The sequence below is a fragment of the Carassius gibelio genome, chromosome B4 (assembly GCF_023724105.1).
Source record: "Carassius gibelio isolate Cgi1373 ecotype wild population from Czech Republic chromosome B4, carGib1.2-hapl.c, whole genome shotgun sequence".
Lineage (NCBI taxonomy): Eukaryota > Metazoa > Chordata > Actinopteri > Cypriniformes > Cyprinidae > Carassius > Carassius gibelio.
This window is the reverse complement of record NC_068399.1, coordinates 27786801-27803184: the sequence shown is the minus strand read 5'-3', so window position 1 is coordinate 27803184 and position 16384 is coordinate 27786801. Positions and strand designations below refer to the sequence as shown.

Here is a 16384-nt window from a genome sequence, read left to right as displayed (position 1 = left end):
CGTTCACTGTCAGATGTGCGTTTGAAGGTTCAGCAATGCAAAAAAAAGGGATGTTTGGATTTGGTGGATTTGGGAACGCAAGTCGTTTGAGCTGTCGTCATCCATCCTTCTCCCGAGCGGAAACGACCGGGCCTTGCAGACGTTAGAGTGATGGTGAAGCTACAGGTGTATACAGGTGGAGGTGTGCGGTGCAGAACGGTGAACGCTCAGCACCAGCGCTGCAGGAGGCCGCTTGCCATGGCGACGGGAACGAGCACGTTGAGCACGCCGGCCTGCGTCATGACGCCGGTTCCCGCCGGAGCGGTGGTGGCGTTCGCCGCTGCGGCGTTCGCGTTGGTCGCCATGGTGTCGTTCGCGTTCACCGTCTGGTTTCCCGCCAGCGCGGTGGAGTTGGTCGGGGAGATCGTGCTCTGGGACAAAACCTGAGGAGGATAAAAGCGCGATTATCACACGACTCTATGCAAATGAGGGAGGATTGTTATGCAAAACGCGGCACTCCCGAACAGCTCGAGCATCCTCGTATCTCTCAGCTGGACGCTTTGTTTTAGAATCGTCCACATTTGCATCTTACTTCTAATGCATCATCGCCTCCTAAAATACGTGCACAGGTGCGTTTGCATGAAAACAGCTAGGAATACAGAACCAGTTATTTTAATATCACTGACATACCATGATAAAATCCATATATATGTGATTTAGTTTTAATTAACTATTAAGAACCCTGCCAACAACTTTGGCCATCATAGTTTTTTTATTATTTTGAATTCGTTTTTATTTTAATTTTAGTGGCAGTGCATTTTCCACGTTTTTGTTTTTTGCTTTTATTGTATAATTTTTTTTATTTTTTATTTTTCATTTTTAAATGCTTCAATTTTTAAACAAAATACATACAAGTGGCATTGAAAAAAATAACCTGCGTTTTTTTAAATACTTTTAGGCAACGTTTATTGCATTCAAAGTAACAGTTTTTATTTTAGTTTTAATGAACTTTAATAACCCCGCCCAGAACTTGTTCAACGCTGTTAATACACAAAACCCTCATTAAAGGAAAGTTTCTCTAAACGTTCAACATCTTTCTGATAAATGATAAAACTGAATGTTCATTTAACGTTTGTATAGGAATGAACGTTCAGAAGTAACATTTTCATAATTTCTCAAAATCGTCTTAGAAGTGATCATAATCAGATTAAAGGTTTAATTGTAAATGCTTCTTCCGTGGAGATCGTTGATGTATTTCTGCATCCGGGTGAGTGAGATTCTCCGGGGTCTGGGCTCTCAGTCGCACGCGGGATCGGGTTTCTGAGACACTTTCAATCATTCATTCCCTAAAACACAAGCTCCTGAACAAAACGCTTCTTTCTCCGAATGGAAAGCGACGGAGGAGTTCGTGCCACTGCATTCAGTTTTTACTTTTTATTAAAATCATGCTTTGATAATAGTTTGTGTGAAATAAGGCCAAAATAGAGTTAAGATGTATTATTAGGCTAAAATGCGTAATAATCAACATATGAACTCATACCTGAGTGATTAAGCAGAAAGCGCAGAAAATGACTCCAGCGGGGGTCGACTGAGCCATCCTGATGAAGATGATGAGGATGATGATGATGAAGAGTGAGGCTGAAGGAGCACGCAGGTGTGTTCAACTAAAGGGAGACGCCGGCTGCTGCTGGAGCCTTTATACAGGGACTGATGAGCTGTGACGTCACACCGCCCCCCCAAAACGTAACTCCCCGCACCCCCCACGCGTGATCAGCTCTGATGTAGTATTTGTAGAGCTCTAGTGTGTTATCAGTTTAATATCCTCCGGCTATAGATTAATAACCAGATGTATTGGCTCTGTGTGATTGATATGTAGCACTGTAGTAAAAGTAAAATCTCCGTCTAATAGTTTATAATTAATATCATGTTTATTTGTGCGCCAGCTTTGATATGCGCGACCTCTAGCGGCCGCCCGCGGAATCGTTACTGCATTTCTCTTCTGGACAGTACCATGGTAAAACCACAGTATTGTTTGAAGTAAATACCATGCTACATGAACAGTGTTGGGGAAATGCATTACAAGTAACTTGAGTTAATCAGAATTTTTTTCAAAAGTAACTAGCACAGTAAGGCTTACTTTTTAATTTACAGTAAAATATCCGTATCTTTTCCAAAAGCACTGCCAGTCAAAAGTTTTTGAACGGTAAGAATTAATGTTTTTTTATATATATAATTATCTTCTGCTCACCAAGACTGCAATTATTTGAGCCAAAGTACAGTTAGAACAGTAAAATTGACATTTTAACTCTTTCAATAACTGTTTTTTATTTTTAAAATATATGCTTATGTATTCCTGCGATTTCAAAGCTGACTTTTCAGCATCATAACTCCAGTCACATGATCCTTCAGAAATAATTGTAATATTCGGATTAGTAATAATTATACAGAATAAAATGGTAGAGTATATGATGTTACAAAAGCTTTTTATTTCAGAAAGATGCTGATCATCTTTAACGTCGTTCAAATTAAGTTCTAGCAATGCATATTACTAATCAAGAATTAGGTTTTGATATATTTATGATAGGACATTTACAAAATATCTTTATGGAACATGATCTTTACTTAATATCCTAATGATTTTTGGCATGAAAGAAAAAACAATAATTTTGACTCATACAGTGTATTGTTGTCTATTTCTACAGATACACCTGTGCTACTGATGACTGCTTCTGTGCTGCAGGATTATATATATTGTCACAGAAATACTGGGACAAAAGTATTCATTTAAGTGTTAATTGGTAAACGATAGCCTATGGCCAAAATTTATATCACAATATATATTTCTTAATTTCGGTCAATACGATATCATTCTGATCCAATTTTTAAAAGACAGCCTCAAAATCATTATTTTAATGCAAATTTTTAAAAGTAACTTTCCCAAACACTGCCTACATGAACAAGGTAATCATTCAAGATAAATATCGAAGTACACACAGTCACAAATGAGGCTTTATCTCCCTCTGGTGGCGAGGAGAAGCACTGCATCTTCTGACGGCGCTCCTTTATTATTATTATTGTGTTGAACAGGAACACACTTGTAAACTCATTGACAAAATACAAACGCAGTGCACTTGTGTTTCTAATTCAGGACATGTTTGATGTGTTTCTGAGCATCAGTGAGAGCTGACAGTCCATGGAAAGAAATCCTCTTCACAGAGAGAGAGAGAGAGATTCAGACCGGATCGGGTGACACCCGCAGGCCGAGAAACCTGAACCCGGGGCTCTCCGTTTACACAAGTGCACTTGTTCTCTGAAACACTGAGCAGAGAGACTGTGTGTGTTTGAGAGAGAAAGGAACTGTGTGTGTACTGATTGAGAAAGAGATTTCACTTACTGCTCACATTATATTAACAAAAGCAACACTGGTATCACCGTGTGTTTGGACATGATGCAGAGCAGGCCTACAAGTCACTCCACATTCAACTTCTCAACAAACATCCATTTTACATTTTTAAAAACTGTGAACGTTTTTGCACGACAAGCCTGTATGTTCCTAATTAATATATATTGAAGTAATATGGTAAGACACGTACATTGTGCCAACAAAACAGATTTCCAAAGTGCTCCGCCCACTCTTACAGGAATAATAACACACAGCTAAATAAAATATAGTAATGCAACCAAAATTAATGCATGTAATGAAGTTCCATGATGTTACTCTGAAAATAAATATACTGATACATAATAAAGTACCGTGATTTTACCATCTGAAACCATAAATCTTTCCACTAAAGCTGTTTTTTATTTTGAATAAAGAAGGAAATTAATACATAGTGCCAGCACTATACTTAAAAAACAAATAATCAAAACAAATAATTATTATTTGCATTATTTACTTAAATAAAAGCTGTTCATTTAAACGCAGCACATGTTCAGTTTCAGTTTTTATACCACAGATGAACTCTTTCCAGTGTTGCCAACTTAGCAAATTTTTTATAATACACGAAAAAATACAAAATGCAATGCATTATTTAAAATGAAGTTAAGAAACCTGTGGAACAATCAATACAGAAAACTTCCTTCCTACACGTTATATTAGATTGAGCCCGATTTTACAGACTTTTCTTAGAGCGTAGCATAGTAATTACTATTTTACTGCTTAAAACTATGATCATTCAGATTGTGTAGTTTTTTTAATTAGCTAATAATAAAAAACGAATTGTTCAAAAATATATAAGTGTTCAATAATTAAATGTTGTATTTAAAAAATATACAGTTAATTATATTTTATTATATTAGGCACTGATATTATTTTACAAGCAAATCTAAATTGTTATTTTTTTACCTACATTTTTTGCAACCTGTAGCAACAGTTTGACCTTTTCTTTAGCGACTTCCCGCGAAAATGATCGGCTCTTTCCAACGGTTTTATGACGCGATACTCGGGATCTTTCGATGAACCGCGAGACGGTTAAGAATCGATTCAGAGATGCCGAACAAATCGTGATATAATTGGAGTAAGCGCTTATATAAAGTTATCTCTGAGGGGAACTAACTCTCCTAAGAAAAGTTTACGCGGTAATTTATTTTAGTCTTCTCTGAGCGATGCATATTAAAATGAAGATATTAGAGTAACACTGTATCATTGCAGTTCTTGAGCGCCACCTGCTGGCCGAGAGCGAGTGTGCGGCTCATATAAGCTCGTTCCCGGTGACTGATGGAGGGTGAAGCCTGTGGGAGGTGCTGGGCTCCTCCTCCTCCTCCTCCTCTCTCTCTCTCTCTCTCTCTCTCTCTCTCTCTCTCATTGTGTTCCCGCTCCGAGGCTCGTGATGGAAGCGGAGCGACCCGCGGAGAACAAGCGCAGCAGGAAACCCGCTCATCCCGTGAAGAGAGCCGCGCGCGAGGAGATGAAGGTAAGAGACGAGGCGCAGTGTGTGTGTGTGTGTGTGTGTGTGTGTGTGTGTGTGTGTCACTCTCTCCGTCAGCTCGGAGCTCTGCTTGTGTCCAACACTGATGGCTGCTGGGAAACTCACTGGGTCTGGGTTCTTTACTAAAGAAGTGAAGCTCGAAAGAACAACATCATTATAAAAATCTACAAACTGGATGTCTATATTTATAGATTTAAAAAGATCAAATATTAAAATAAACAATATATATATTATAAAAACTATTTTTTTCAATATAAAACATTACAAATATTAGAAAGGTATGAAAGAATAAAATATATAATAAACTATAAAAAAATATATATACAATTCAAAAATTTTAAGTAACTTTGGATAAAAGTAAAGGTCTACTAAATGCAAAATCTGAAAAATAAAATGTATGTTATGTTAAAGATTTGTTTTTGTCATTTGCTGGTGTTTTTCAGCAGCATTTGATGCTCTTTAGATGCGCAGCTCCTGATGTGATGCTAGGAATGCTGGGAACACTCTCCTAATCTGTAACATAATCCATAGGTTTAAAATCTCATAAAATATTTGAAAAGCCATACTGTATTTTTTAATAAAATATGACACATATAATATTTAATATTAAAATGTATGTCAATATTTATTTAAAACGTTATTTTTCATGAGAAAAGCTGTGTAAACTGTATTTTATAAGATAAAATATCTTATATAAAAATAAAGTATTTAAATATATATATATATATATATATATATATATATATATATATATATATATATATATATATATATAAACCATAATATAGAAATATTTAAAAAGTTAAATATATAATAAACATATTATTATTATTATTAATGTCATAGAAAAACATGAAAAAGAAAATGCATTTAATATTAAAATATTTAAAAAGTAAACCAATTTCATAAAAATATGAACAATAACACATATTTAATATAAAACACCTTTGAAAAATAATAATAACATAAACTATTAAAAATACCATGTTAAATAAAATAAAATATACAATAAAGAAATATGAAAAACAAAGTATATTATAATATTACAATACTTTACAAACATAAATATAAAAATATGAAAATAATATTTTAAATATGAAGATTTAAAAAAAAATGCAATAAAACATTTAAAAATACGAAAAATATTTAAATGAATTATGAGTGAATCCCTCGGTTGCACTACTGACAGAAGTCATGTTGCAGAGCAGATCAAGTGGAAACAGTCTGTAAAGCTGACTCTGCATTGAAGCGAGCGAGATCCACCGGGGGTGTAGAGTTACACCTTCACTCATTTTGATCCAAACACATGAAACCGAAGCCCGGCCTGATGCAAGCGGCCCCGGGGCCCGGGACGGGGTCACAGCGGGTTTGTTGGCTTTGGATCGGGTCGGAGCCGTCGCTCTCGTCCAACACATGTTCGTCTGAACGGCCAGGAAGAAACCAAAAACAAGATTATGGGATGAGCGAGGAACGCTGCTGATGTAATCAGTGTTGGAGCCGCCGGAGAAGAGGAGGATTCTGGGAAGGCTGTGAGGTTCCAGTGACGCTCTAATCTCAGACTCGGTCAGATCGTGTGTCCAGGGATCACCAGCTCCTCGCTCTCGAAGGAAACACGATGATGATGAAACATGAGCTCATTCTCACATCACTTTCAGGAGAAACACCATTTCTATCACACACAGCTCATTTACATGCACTTACACACAAACACATGTATATATTTACAAAGATATCAAATTACAGATAGATATGAAGATCATATTTGATATAAACAATATAAAAATGTGACTATTTAATAAGTAATTAATACAGCAATAGACATGTTTAAAAGAGTTATTAAATTACACAATAAACAGTTATGAAAAAATATACAAAATAAAATATTTTATAAATAAGCATGAAAAATAAAGTATTTAAAATATTTCATAAAATCTGAAAAATAAAATATATTTATTATACAATATTTAAGCAAACATAGGCCTAATAAAATCATTTAAAAACTAACATTTTAATATAAAACAAAAAAATGTGCTATAAAAATGTATAATTGAATATAAAATATCAAAAAAGGTATTTTTTATTTATTTTGTTATTAGTGTGTTTTTGCATTTTTTTAATGTATTTTTATTTATAAAAATAGTTATTTCTTTAGTTTTAGTTGTTTTATTTTAGTGGATAACTACATTTATGAACTTGAGAAAAATCTTTTTTAAATGTATATTTTATTTCAGTTCAAATGTATTTTATTTTAAGTGACGGGGAAGTTTGTCTGTGTGTAGATATTGAACTGACAGCTCAGCTCTGTGTGTGTGTGTGTGTGTGTTGCAGAGCTTTGCTGAAAGCACCATGAATGAGATGTTGGGATGGTACGGCTATGATTCAGTGTACGCCGCTGACGGACCGAACCGTGTCAAACACCACCATATATCTCCAGAGAACTCAAAGCCACAGGAGAGGAAGCTGCCTTCATCATCCTCTTCCTCAGAGGCCGTCAGAATCAGTGAGAAGGAGCCGGCGTCTCCGTCTTCATCCTCGTACTCCTCCTCGCTGCGCAGCAGGAACGTCATCGTGCCGCTCATCAAACCCTCTTCAGGTGCGCAGCTGCAAATACACACAGCTCCAGCGAATCTTCTTCAGTTTGACCTTGAGTCTTCTTTAAGTTCATCTACAAGACTTTCTTCTGACTTAAGATGTCAAACTGATGAAGATGTTTTGTTGAGTGTGATGAGTGTGATACTGATCCTGACGTGTCTGTGTCCAGCGGAGGACGAGCAGAGCGAGCCGATCGTCTGCGTCTGGTGTCAGAAGGAGGGCATGAAGCGCTATTCTCTGCTCATGGGCTCCGAGCTCAAGAGCTTCTGCAGTGAGAAGTGTTTCGCTGCGTGTCGACGCGCCTTCTTCAAACACAACAAGGTGAAATCTGGCAGATTATCGGCCGATATATCGGTCAGACCGATGACCTACTGACAGCCTTTTGTGAATTCAGTGAAAATTCTGTAAAAATAATAATATAGTTAATAAATCAGATTAAAATAAAATAAAATAATCAACAAATTTAATAATAAATGTAATTTATTTTGTATTTTATGCTTACAATAAGTTGTACAGTTTGGCCCAAAAGTAAAAGATTTAAAAATGTTATGTAAATTACACTTTATTGTCACAATTTGCGAGAAAAGGTAATTGTATGTTAGTATTTCCATAATTAATCTGTTATTTAGCAAGTTAATGCTTCCCTGATGTTGGTTAATGGGCTTTTCACATTCATGTACAAAATAAAATATATATATTTTTTATATACAGGTATTTTAGTAATAAAAGTATATAAACATTTACATATTTTAAAATAAAACACTCAAAATAAAATGAATCAATTCATTTAAAATAATATTTTTTAAATGTATTCTAATTTATTTAAATGTTATGGCTTTAGTTAACTCTAATAACCCTGATATATACGCAGACTATTTTAGTAAGAGTTGTAACTAAATTTATTTAAATATTTGTAAAAAATAATAATAATAAAAACAATCAAAACAAATCAGATTTTTAAGTATTTTAAAATATTTATTTCCAGTGACTACAGATTTTTTTTTTAAATATAAAGTTAACTATAATAACTCTGATATATGTGTGCACTTGATTGTTTTAGCATTTTATTAACATTTAATTATTTCATTTATTTTCCACTATTTATTTTAATTGATTAATGTTTTTTGTTTTTTTTATAATATTTTTTTTTCATTTATTAATGCATTGCACAGCAATTAATCATGACTCGATTGCTGACAGATCAGTCTGCACACACACACACACACACACACACACACACACACACTTGTTCACAATCATAGTCTTGTGCTCACAGAATAACGTCTGTGGATTCTTCAGACACACTTGAACATGTCCGTGTCTCTCAGCTGATATTAGATATCAAAGCAAGCACCGTTCCCTGATTGCATTTCTCTCACACACACACACACACACACACACACACACACACACACACACACACACACACACACACACAGTAGATCTAGTGTTAGAATGAAAACAAAACGTTTTGTATCAAACTCTGACTAACATGACTTTCTTCATCACGACTGAAGTGGCTCTTATTGAGATACTATCATAGTTTGTATCAATATATATATATTATTGTTACTATTAATAATTCATTTTTATATTTTTTTATATTTTAATATCCAGCAAAGAATTATTATTTTTTGTTAATGAACCCTCTCAAATACATGTTTATATTTCAAACAAACAAAGCACTTCAGAGTTGTATCTGTGTTTGTTTGTGTTCCTCAAGGCTCGAGATGAGGATCGTCATGGCAACCAGTCTCCGCCCCCTGGCCAGACGCAGGACACGCCCTCAAGACTTCTGCTGAAGATGAACAACAACACGCGTGTAAATAAACACACACACACACACACACACACACACACACACCCAAGTGTCCATGTGCGGCGCTTACTGATTGAGAATATGGTTTCTACATAATAAACATATGAAGCATTACCTTTATAAACATTACATTTATTCACATTATAATTAATTATTTATAAAAAAAGTAATTCATTAAAAAAATATAATTTATGTAGAAATATGCATATAGCAGACACTTTTTATCCAAAGTGACTAACAAAAAAAGGAACAAAAGCAAATTTGATATGTCCTGATATCTTGATAATGGGTGTGTATTGTATAAATCTCTGGTGTGTTGTCTCTCTCTCTGCAGGTGTGTGATTGGTGTAAACGCACGTGTCACACTGAAGAATACCTGGACTTCGGCTCGGGCGAGAAGCGTCTGCAGTTCTGCAGCAGAAAGTGTCTAAACCAGTACAAGATGGATGTGTTTTACCAGGAAGCTCGCACAGCTCTCGCTGACTCTGGCTCCGCCCACAAAGATGAGCAGCCCCGCCCCCAAACGGCTGTCACGGAAACCCACAAACTGTTGACGCCGGAGGCCTGGGACAGACCAGTGAAAACCCTCTCGCCCCAAACGCCCATCTCAGTGAGGATTCAGTCCAGCGCCACGCCCTCTTCTCCAGAGAAGCCACCCCCACAACAGATGCCCCTCCCCTTTGTTCTGAAAAGTCCCGCCCCTAACCCCCTACGCCCCCTCAGCCCCATCCAGAGGGCTACCTTTGCCCCGCCTCCTCTCCGCCAGCATTACCACGCCCCCTACATGCCCCTCCCCCCTGTGTACACACCCCATTTAGCCCCGCCCTGGCCTCAGCCAATGATATTATTGCCCTATCCAGTTTTTGTTCCAATTCCAGTGCCGATTCCCATTCCCATCCCTATTCCCCCTCAAATGGGCCACAGAGGAGTAATTCGAAGCCTTCAAGAGCAGGAAGAGGAGGGAACAGCAGATCCGGGTCACACAGAGGAGACCACCAAGAGAGTAAAGACCGAACGATGCACTTCTCCTCTCTCTTCAGAGCGACAGGTGATCCAGTGTCTCCGAAAACACAAAGAGGAAGCTCCAACGCACAGACCACTTTTGTACACATCTGTCGCTCCCAGAATCGCTAGTCCCGCCTCTTTGTACTCATTGGCCCGTACCACCGCAATACAAGCCACCTCGTTTTCATTGGACAGCGCTGGCTCCGCCCTGATTCCGTCTCCTCTCTCTGATTGTGAAGATGTGAAGGAGAACAGCTACTTGAGTGGGCGGGACGATGGCTCGACCAATCGCTGGTCGGCAGAGCAGACGGAGTGCCGGAGCGACCAATCGAAAGAGAGCAGGGGGGAGGAGGAAGTGCCGCAGGATGTAGAGCACACTTACACATGGTCTGTACCACCGAAACTACGAGAGAAGAACACACTGATGGCCACGCAAACACCTTTACACACGCAAACACACAGCTGGGAGAAAAACACAGAACTGAGATCCGAGCCGAGCGGACGGAACGATCCAGAACCGCCCTTCAAGAGACGATGCTTGAGAACCAGAGACCAGAACAAATGAGGCCCGGGGTGAGCCAACACACACACACACACACACACACACACACACACACACACACACACACACACACACACACACACACACACATACACACACACACACACACACACACACACGCACACACACGCACACACACACACTCACACACACACATCTGTATTAAAAATTATTATTATTATTATTATGCTTATTTGTTATACATATTTATTCAATGAAAATTATACTTACAAAAACAGTGTAATTAAAAAAGTATACTTTTATGAAATAATTCAACATATTTATAATTTATATTTTAAATAATTATCCGTTTATGTTATATATGTATTCATTAAATATATCTGTAAAAAATGGGTAATTTAAAAATAGTATGTTTATTCAAAAATAAAAATTCTATATATTTGTTTGTGTATTTGTAGAGTTATGTGTATTTCACATGCTCACTAAACACAGCACAGGTCATGCTTTACACAAACAAACACACACTTACATGAGATGCCACGATTTATTCTGTGCTGTTTATCAGATGTATTTCTGTGGCTGGAGTGTGTGTGTGTGTGTGTGTGTGTGTGTGGGTTTTCCCTCAGACAGAAACTCAATCTGTGTCGTAGCTCTAAAGTTGCATTAGCAGTGAAAAGAGCAGAATGAATCTTGTGTAGAAACCAGAGACGCTCACGAGTAACACACACAGTCCTGCCAGTGAGAGAGAGAGTGTGTGTGTGTGTGTGTGTGTGTGTGCGCAGCTCCAGATGTTATTTCGGGAGGTTCTCATGTTTCAGTGGAAATGAGCAGGTTTTATAGAGTTTTGTAGATACGAGCTCAAACTTCCCTCCACTAGTTTGACAAACTTAACAATTTAACCCTCAGATCACATTCAGGTCTGTTTTAAACTTGAAGATATGTATAAAAAATGCATAGATTTTAGTAAGACAACAACATTTAGCAGTAATAACATGGAAACATTCAAAACTTTGACATTTTTGTCACAATCACTCATTAATGGGAAGCTGCTGATCAGATAACATGACTTTTCCTGCATTACGAGGGTTAATGAAACCAAGCACTTTCCCACAGCAATATGTTTATCGATGGAAAGCTTCTCTGTTTTTGGTGGCTTTTTTCCAAAGCTAATAGAGGAAACAATGAGCTGGATTTGAAGTGATCTGGAGTCAGATTTCTGCAGCTTCAGGTTCCTGGCTCTTGATGACGAGCGTATGATCACATGAAGGCTGTTGCTGGGTTTATTGCTGGAGTCGATCCGTTCTCTCAGGGATTCACTGATGTTTGAAACTCAAGCTCTCGGGCCTCACATCCTCGTACTCTTTCTGCTTTCTCAAGGTTTTATTAGGTCTGTGCACCAAAGCTATAGTGTTTCTTCTCATTTTCCTGTTCTTCATTATTTTTGTGCTTTAAAACCGATGCATCAGAGATCATCAATCTGAGAGACTCGTCCTACTATAGAAGTAGGTTTTATATCAGTCATTTTTGCTCATTTTAAAGGCTTTTTTGCACATGTAATAAATTACACGTTAACACAAATTATTTTTAATTATGTTTAATTATGTGTAACTCATCAGACATGCTTTTATTGAAAGCGTCTTAAATTGCATCGGAGGTGAAGACTTTCTCATCGCTTGCTTTCCCTGGGACTGGAGCTCATTTCCCACGCTTTCTGTGTTTCAGGTGTGTGTAGATCGATGACGCGATCGAGTCGAGTGTTTCGGCGGCCGATGAAGAGTGTGAACGTACTGGAGACGTCCGCCCCAGAGCATCATGGGAGTCAGAGATCAAGCGTGTGTGATCCAGTTAGAGGACACATGTGTGTGTGTTTTCCTGCCAAGTAGCTCCTACAAAGCCAGGCATTGTTCCTCACTGTGTGTGTGTGTGTGTGTGTGTGTGTGTGTTCAGCTGTGGTTTAGGATTACCTGACACACACTGGCACTTTGCTACAGAGCATTTTTAGACTTCGCTGCAAGAGTGCCGAGAGCACACACACACACACACACACACACACGCACACACACACATCAGTACATTGAGCTCTGCGGCTCCTCAGAAGTTTAGAAACGGTATATTCAGGAACATGAGTGTGGAACGATCCGAATCGACTCACAACTTCTTGCTTTTTAACCCTTTGTGGTTCCTTTGAGAAAACTCTTCAGTTATTGGCCAAATGGTGGCGATGTTTGAAGTCATTGCCAACAGATTCGATTCAGAACGAATATCAGCCAAAATACACGACCAGAGTTTGAACAACGGGCTAATGTTAGAGCAGTTCGTGATGGAAACCTGCTCATTTATACCTGTTTATAAGCATCCTCTAATATTTTTCCAGATGTTTTCTCATAGGGATTTGTCAGAAGTCTCTGTTAACCAGAGAATCACAGCTTTGCACACTTTCAGTTTTAAGCAAAAAAGCATTCATAAATCTGTCCCGTGAGGCATTGAAGAATAAAGAATTATCCAATTAAAACAGTCATGAAATATAAAACCATTAATTCGAAGTTGTCGATTATGTTAATAGAAATTATTTATTTTAGGTTTACTGAAAAATATGCACCTGTATACAAATATTTAAGTATTTTGAGAGCGACTTCCATTATGAAGTCATACACAGAGTTTCACTGAGTGGGCGGGGCTAATGAGTTTTTGGCACTCTCTGATTGGTGGAATTATCATCACATTATGTAATGGGTGATGTAGTTTTTGCATATTCACATTTGAGATATTTCATAGCTACAGTCAGCGTGAAATCACCATGTTTTCTAAATACATGTTAAAGCAAATCATCAGTGCATATGTTTCATTCTTTAAAAAATTGGACTTAGTAATGTTTAATAAAAATGCCAAACCTTCATGCAGAACTTTTTTAAGTGCCACGCCCACATCCCAACATCCAATCAGCAACTGATGTATAGAACCTAGTCCCACCATGCTTTTTTTAACCTTCTTTTTCAAATCTGTCTCTACTTTGATTTCATCACGACTTTTTGAAAATGTGTGTAAGCAGATTTTTACACAAAAAAAACCCCCCTGTAAAACAGATGCGGTGTTGATTTAAATGATATTTATTAATATGATTAACAGATGTCAGACCCTCTAAATGTATAATATTTCACACCAGTGCCAATTTCACAGAAGGGTTTTATCTAATAATTTCCTTTCAAGGTTTTCTTTATTTTGTATGGTTGATTTATTGTAACAGATATTTGTATGTGTTTATTGCATCCACTCTGATTTTAATTGTAATGTCCATCAGATCAGCTCATTAATTTAAATGTGTTAAATGCTTATCAGTATGTGGTGCAGCCGCTCATAATAACCTGTTTTATGTCATTTTATGAACAGAGAATTATATCAGTGACTAGAATTGTTTATAATAAAAGCCAGAAAAATTGGATATTTCACGTCGAGTTTTATTTAAATGACGCTAAATTTGTGACATTAACAAAACTTACTAATGTTGTGAGTTAATGTTGTGGCTAGTTGTCACAGTTTGTTTTTTGCAGCCTCTCATTGGTCCTCTCGAGCGCGTGCTTCTGTCGCGGGCGCGCGCAGTGACAGCTGTCATCGGGCGCGCGCGGCGGAGCGGGTGCACAACAGGAGCAAAAACATCAAATATCTTCGCTTACGGTACGTCAACATTTTAATATTAATATTCCACGATTAACGCACGTCTCTGAGTCTGTTTTAGCCTCGTCAGTGTGAAATACAGATACAATATGTGATATTTTGATATGTAATATTTTGCGTTTATAGGCTATGTCGTTTGTTTTGTAATTGTTTTTTGTATTGTAATGTTATGCATTTCAAGGCAGCTCTGGCAGAACGAGAGAACTGTTTGATATTAATAATATTAGAGTATTCTTATAAGGAGAGTATATGTTTAAACAGGCCTGTTAGGCTAATATTATAATTAATATATGATAATATAATGCTAGAGATGGAGGAAAAGAGAGATGCTGATAGTTATAGAGCAGTACCATCATCATCATCATCCTCCTCCTCCTCTGTGTGTCTGTGTTTGTTTTGAAGGCTGATTATTCTCATTAATGTAGTGTGAGGCTAGAAAACTAAATAATCCGCGTGTTATCGTCTAATACTGCTCTGTTGTGGTTTAATTCAACACTGATTGAGATAGCACAGAGAAACAGCTGAATAGAATAGAATCATCTTTAAAGGTAATGGAACATGTTCTCTACAGCAATGAAAAACACTTGCTTACAATACGGGACTAAACCAGCTAACAAAAATATCTTCTAATAACGTTTTTTTTTCTAAATTATATTTTTTATATATATTATTTTTATTTTATTATTTTTTTATTATTATTATTTGATGCCAACATGACAGAGCAGGCGTTTTGTGTTGGGCTTTTTTAAAATCCATTCCTGAGCAACGTGTCTCACGTTTTCCCAAACTAAGAACAAACAGCATGTTTTTGATGTTGAATTGAAAGTATCACAACCATTTCTGCTCACACACACACACACACACACACACACACACACACACACACATACACACACACATACACACAGTGATGTAAGCACAGGCAGACGCATGTGTCTGCTCGCCTCACATCACACACACACACACACACAAACACACACGCATGATCACACACTGATCATCACTGATGTCATCACACACTCCTGCTGGGGATTTGCATGATAAATGTGCATTAGTCACAGCCTTTGAGGGGTGTGTGTGTGTTTGTGTATGTGTGTGGGTGTGTGTGTGTGTTAATGCAAGCTGAAGAAAAATGCATGTGCAACTTAAAAATAAAGGCTGACCTATTTTCCCACATATTCAGCGCTCTCACAGGACATCTGTGTATTTATAGATGTTTATGCTTTAATGATGGTGTGATGCTTTTTATATCAAAACCATCTGAGGTGTAAATGAAATGAAGCACTGTGATTTCAGCTCAGTGTGTGTGTGTGTGTGTACTGCACATTTATAGTAAAACAAAATAATTATACAATGAAAATTGGTGGTATAACAAATAATACAATTTAAATAAAATTGTTCAGATTAGATGTATTAAAATTGTAATAAAGTGCAATAATAATTCAATACATTTATTTTTTTATTTTTTTATTTTTATTTATTTTAATTTGTATTTTATTTCATTTATATATTTTTAAATACATTATTTTTTTTTATAATTATTAATATTAGTAAAATATTCATATACTGGTGGTGGAAATCTGCTGGTGACATTAAAAAATGTATATAAAACTATTACAAAAGACATAATATTAAATGAAATAAAACTTAATGAAATGTACAAATCTAGTAGGTTATATAGAATTATGTAATAATTATTAATATTAATAATTTATACATAAAAAATTATTATTATTGAAATTACATTGATTAAAATTAAAAAAAAATAAAAGTTAATTATTTAATCATTATTAATATTGATAATTAATAATACTGAATTAAATGTATTAATATTTATTACAATTATTAAAATGAAATCTGAGTGAT

General features: G+C 36.5%; 2 protein-coding genes across 3 annotated transcripts in view; both read left to right on the top strand.

Annotated features, from left to right (window-relative positions):
* Positions 1 to 421: 421 nt before the first annotated feature.
* LOC127956238 (sine oculis-binding protein homolog B-like) lies at positions 422 to 14283 on the top strand. 2 transcript variants are annotated; one of them, XM_052554057.1, is made up of 7 exons: positions 422 to 608; positions 4631 to 4892; positions 7236 to 7500; positions 7669 to 7820; positions 9223 to 9321; positions 9653 to 10896; positions 12569 to 14283. In XM_052554057.1, exons 2-6 carry the CDS (start codon positions 4809 to 4811, stop codon positions 10886 to 10888), a joined length of 1836 nt encoding a protein of 611 aa, XP_052410017.1. In that variant the 5' UTR covers positions 422 to 608; positions 4631 to 4808; the 3' UTR covers positions 10889 to 10896; positions 12569 to 14283. The 2 variants fall into 2 exon arrangements, with proteins under 2 accessions (XP_052410017.1, XP_052410016.1); XM_052554056.1 differs by having other exon boundaries at positions 2682 to 4892.
* A 98-nt stretch (positions 14284 to 14381) lies between these two features.
* The window catches only part of dpysl5b (dihydropyrimidinase like 5b), an 11683-nt gene continuing 9680 nt past the window's right edge, over positions 14382 to 16384 (top strand). Inside the window, exon 1 of the mRNA XM_052554059.1 lies at positions 14382 to 14518. The gene's annotated coding sequence lies outside the window, so the exon portion shown is untranslated. The remainder of the gene's footprint in view (positions 14519 to 16384) is intronic.

Excerpts from the sequence above, each read along its gene's own strand:
- LOC127956238 (XM_052554057.1), top strand. The coding sequence starts at position 4,809 with ATGGAAGCGGAGCGACCCGCGGAGAACAAGCGCAGCAGGAAACCCGCT. Across the intron at positions 7,501-7,668 it reads GCTCATCAAACCCTCTTCAG|CGGAGGACGAGCAGAGCGAG; the intron begins GTGCGCAGCTGC and ends GTCTGTGTCCAG. Across the intron at positions 9,322-9,652 it reads AGATGAACAACAACACGCGT|GTGTGTGATTGGTGTAAACG; the intron begins GTAAATAAACAC and ends CTCTCTCTGCAG.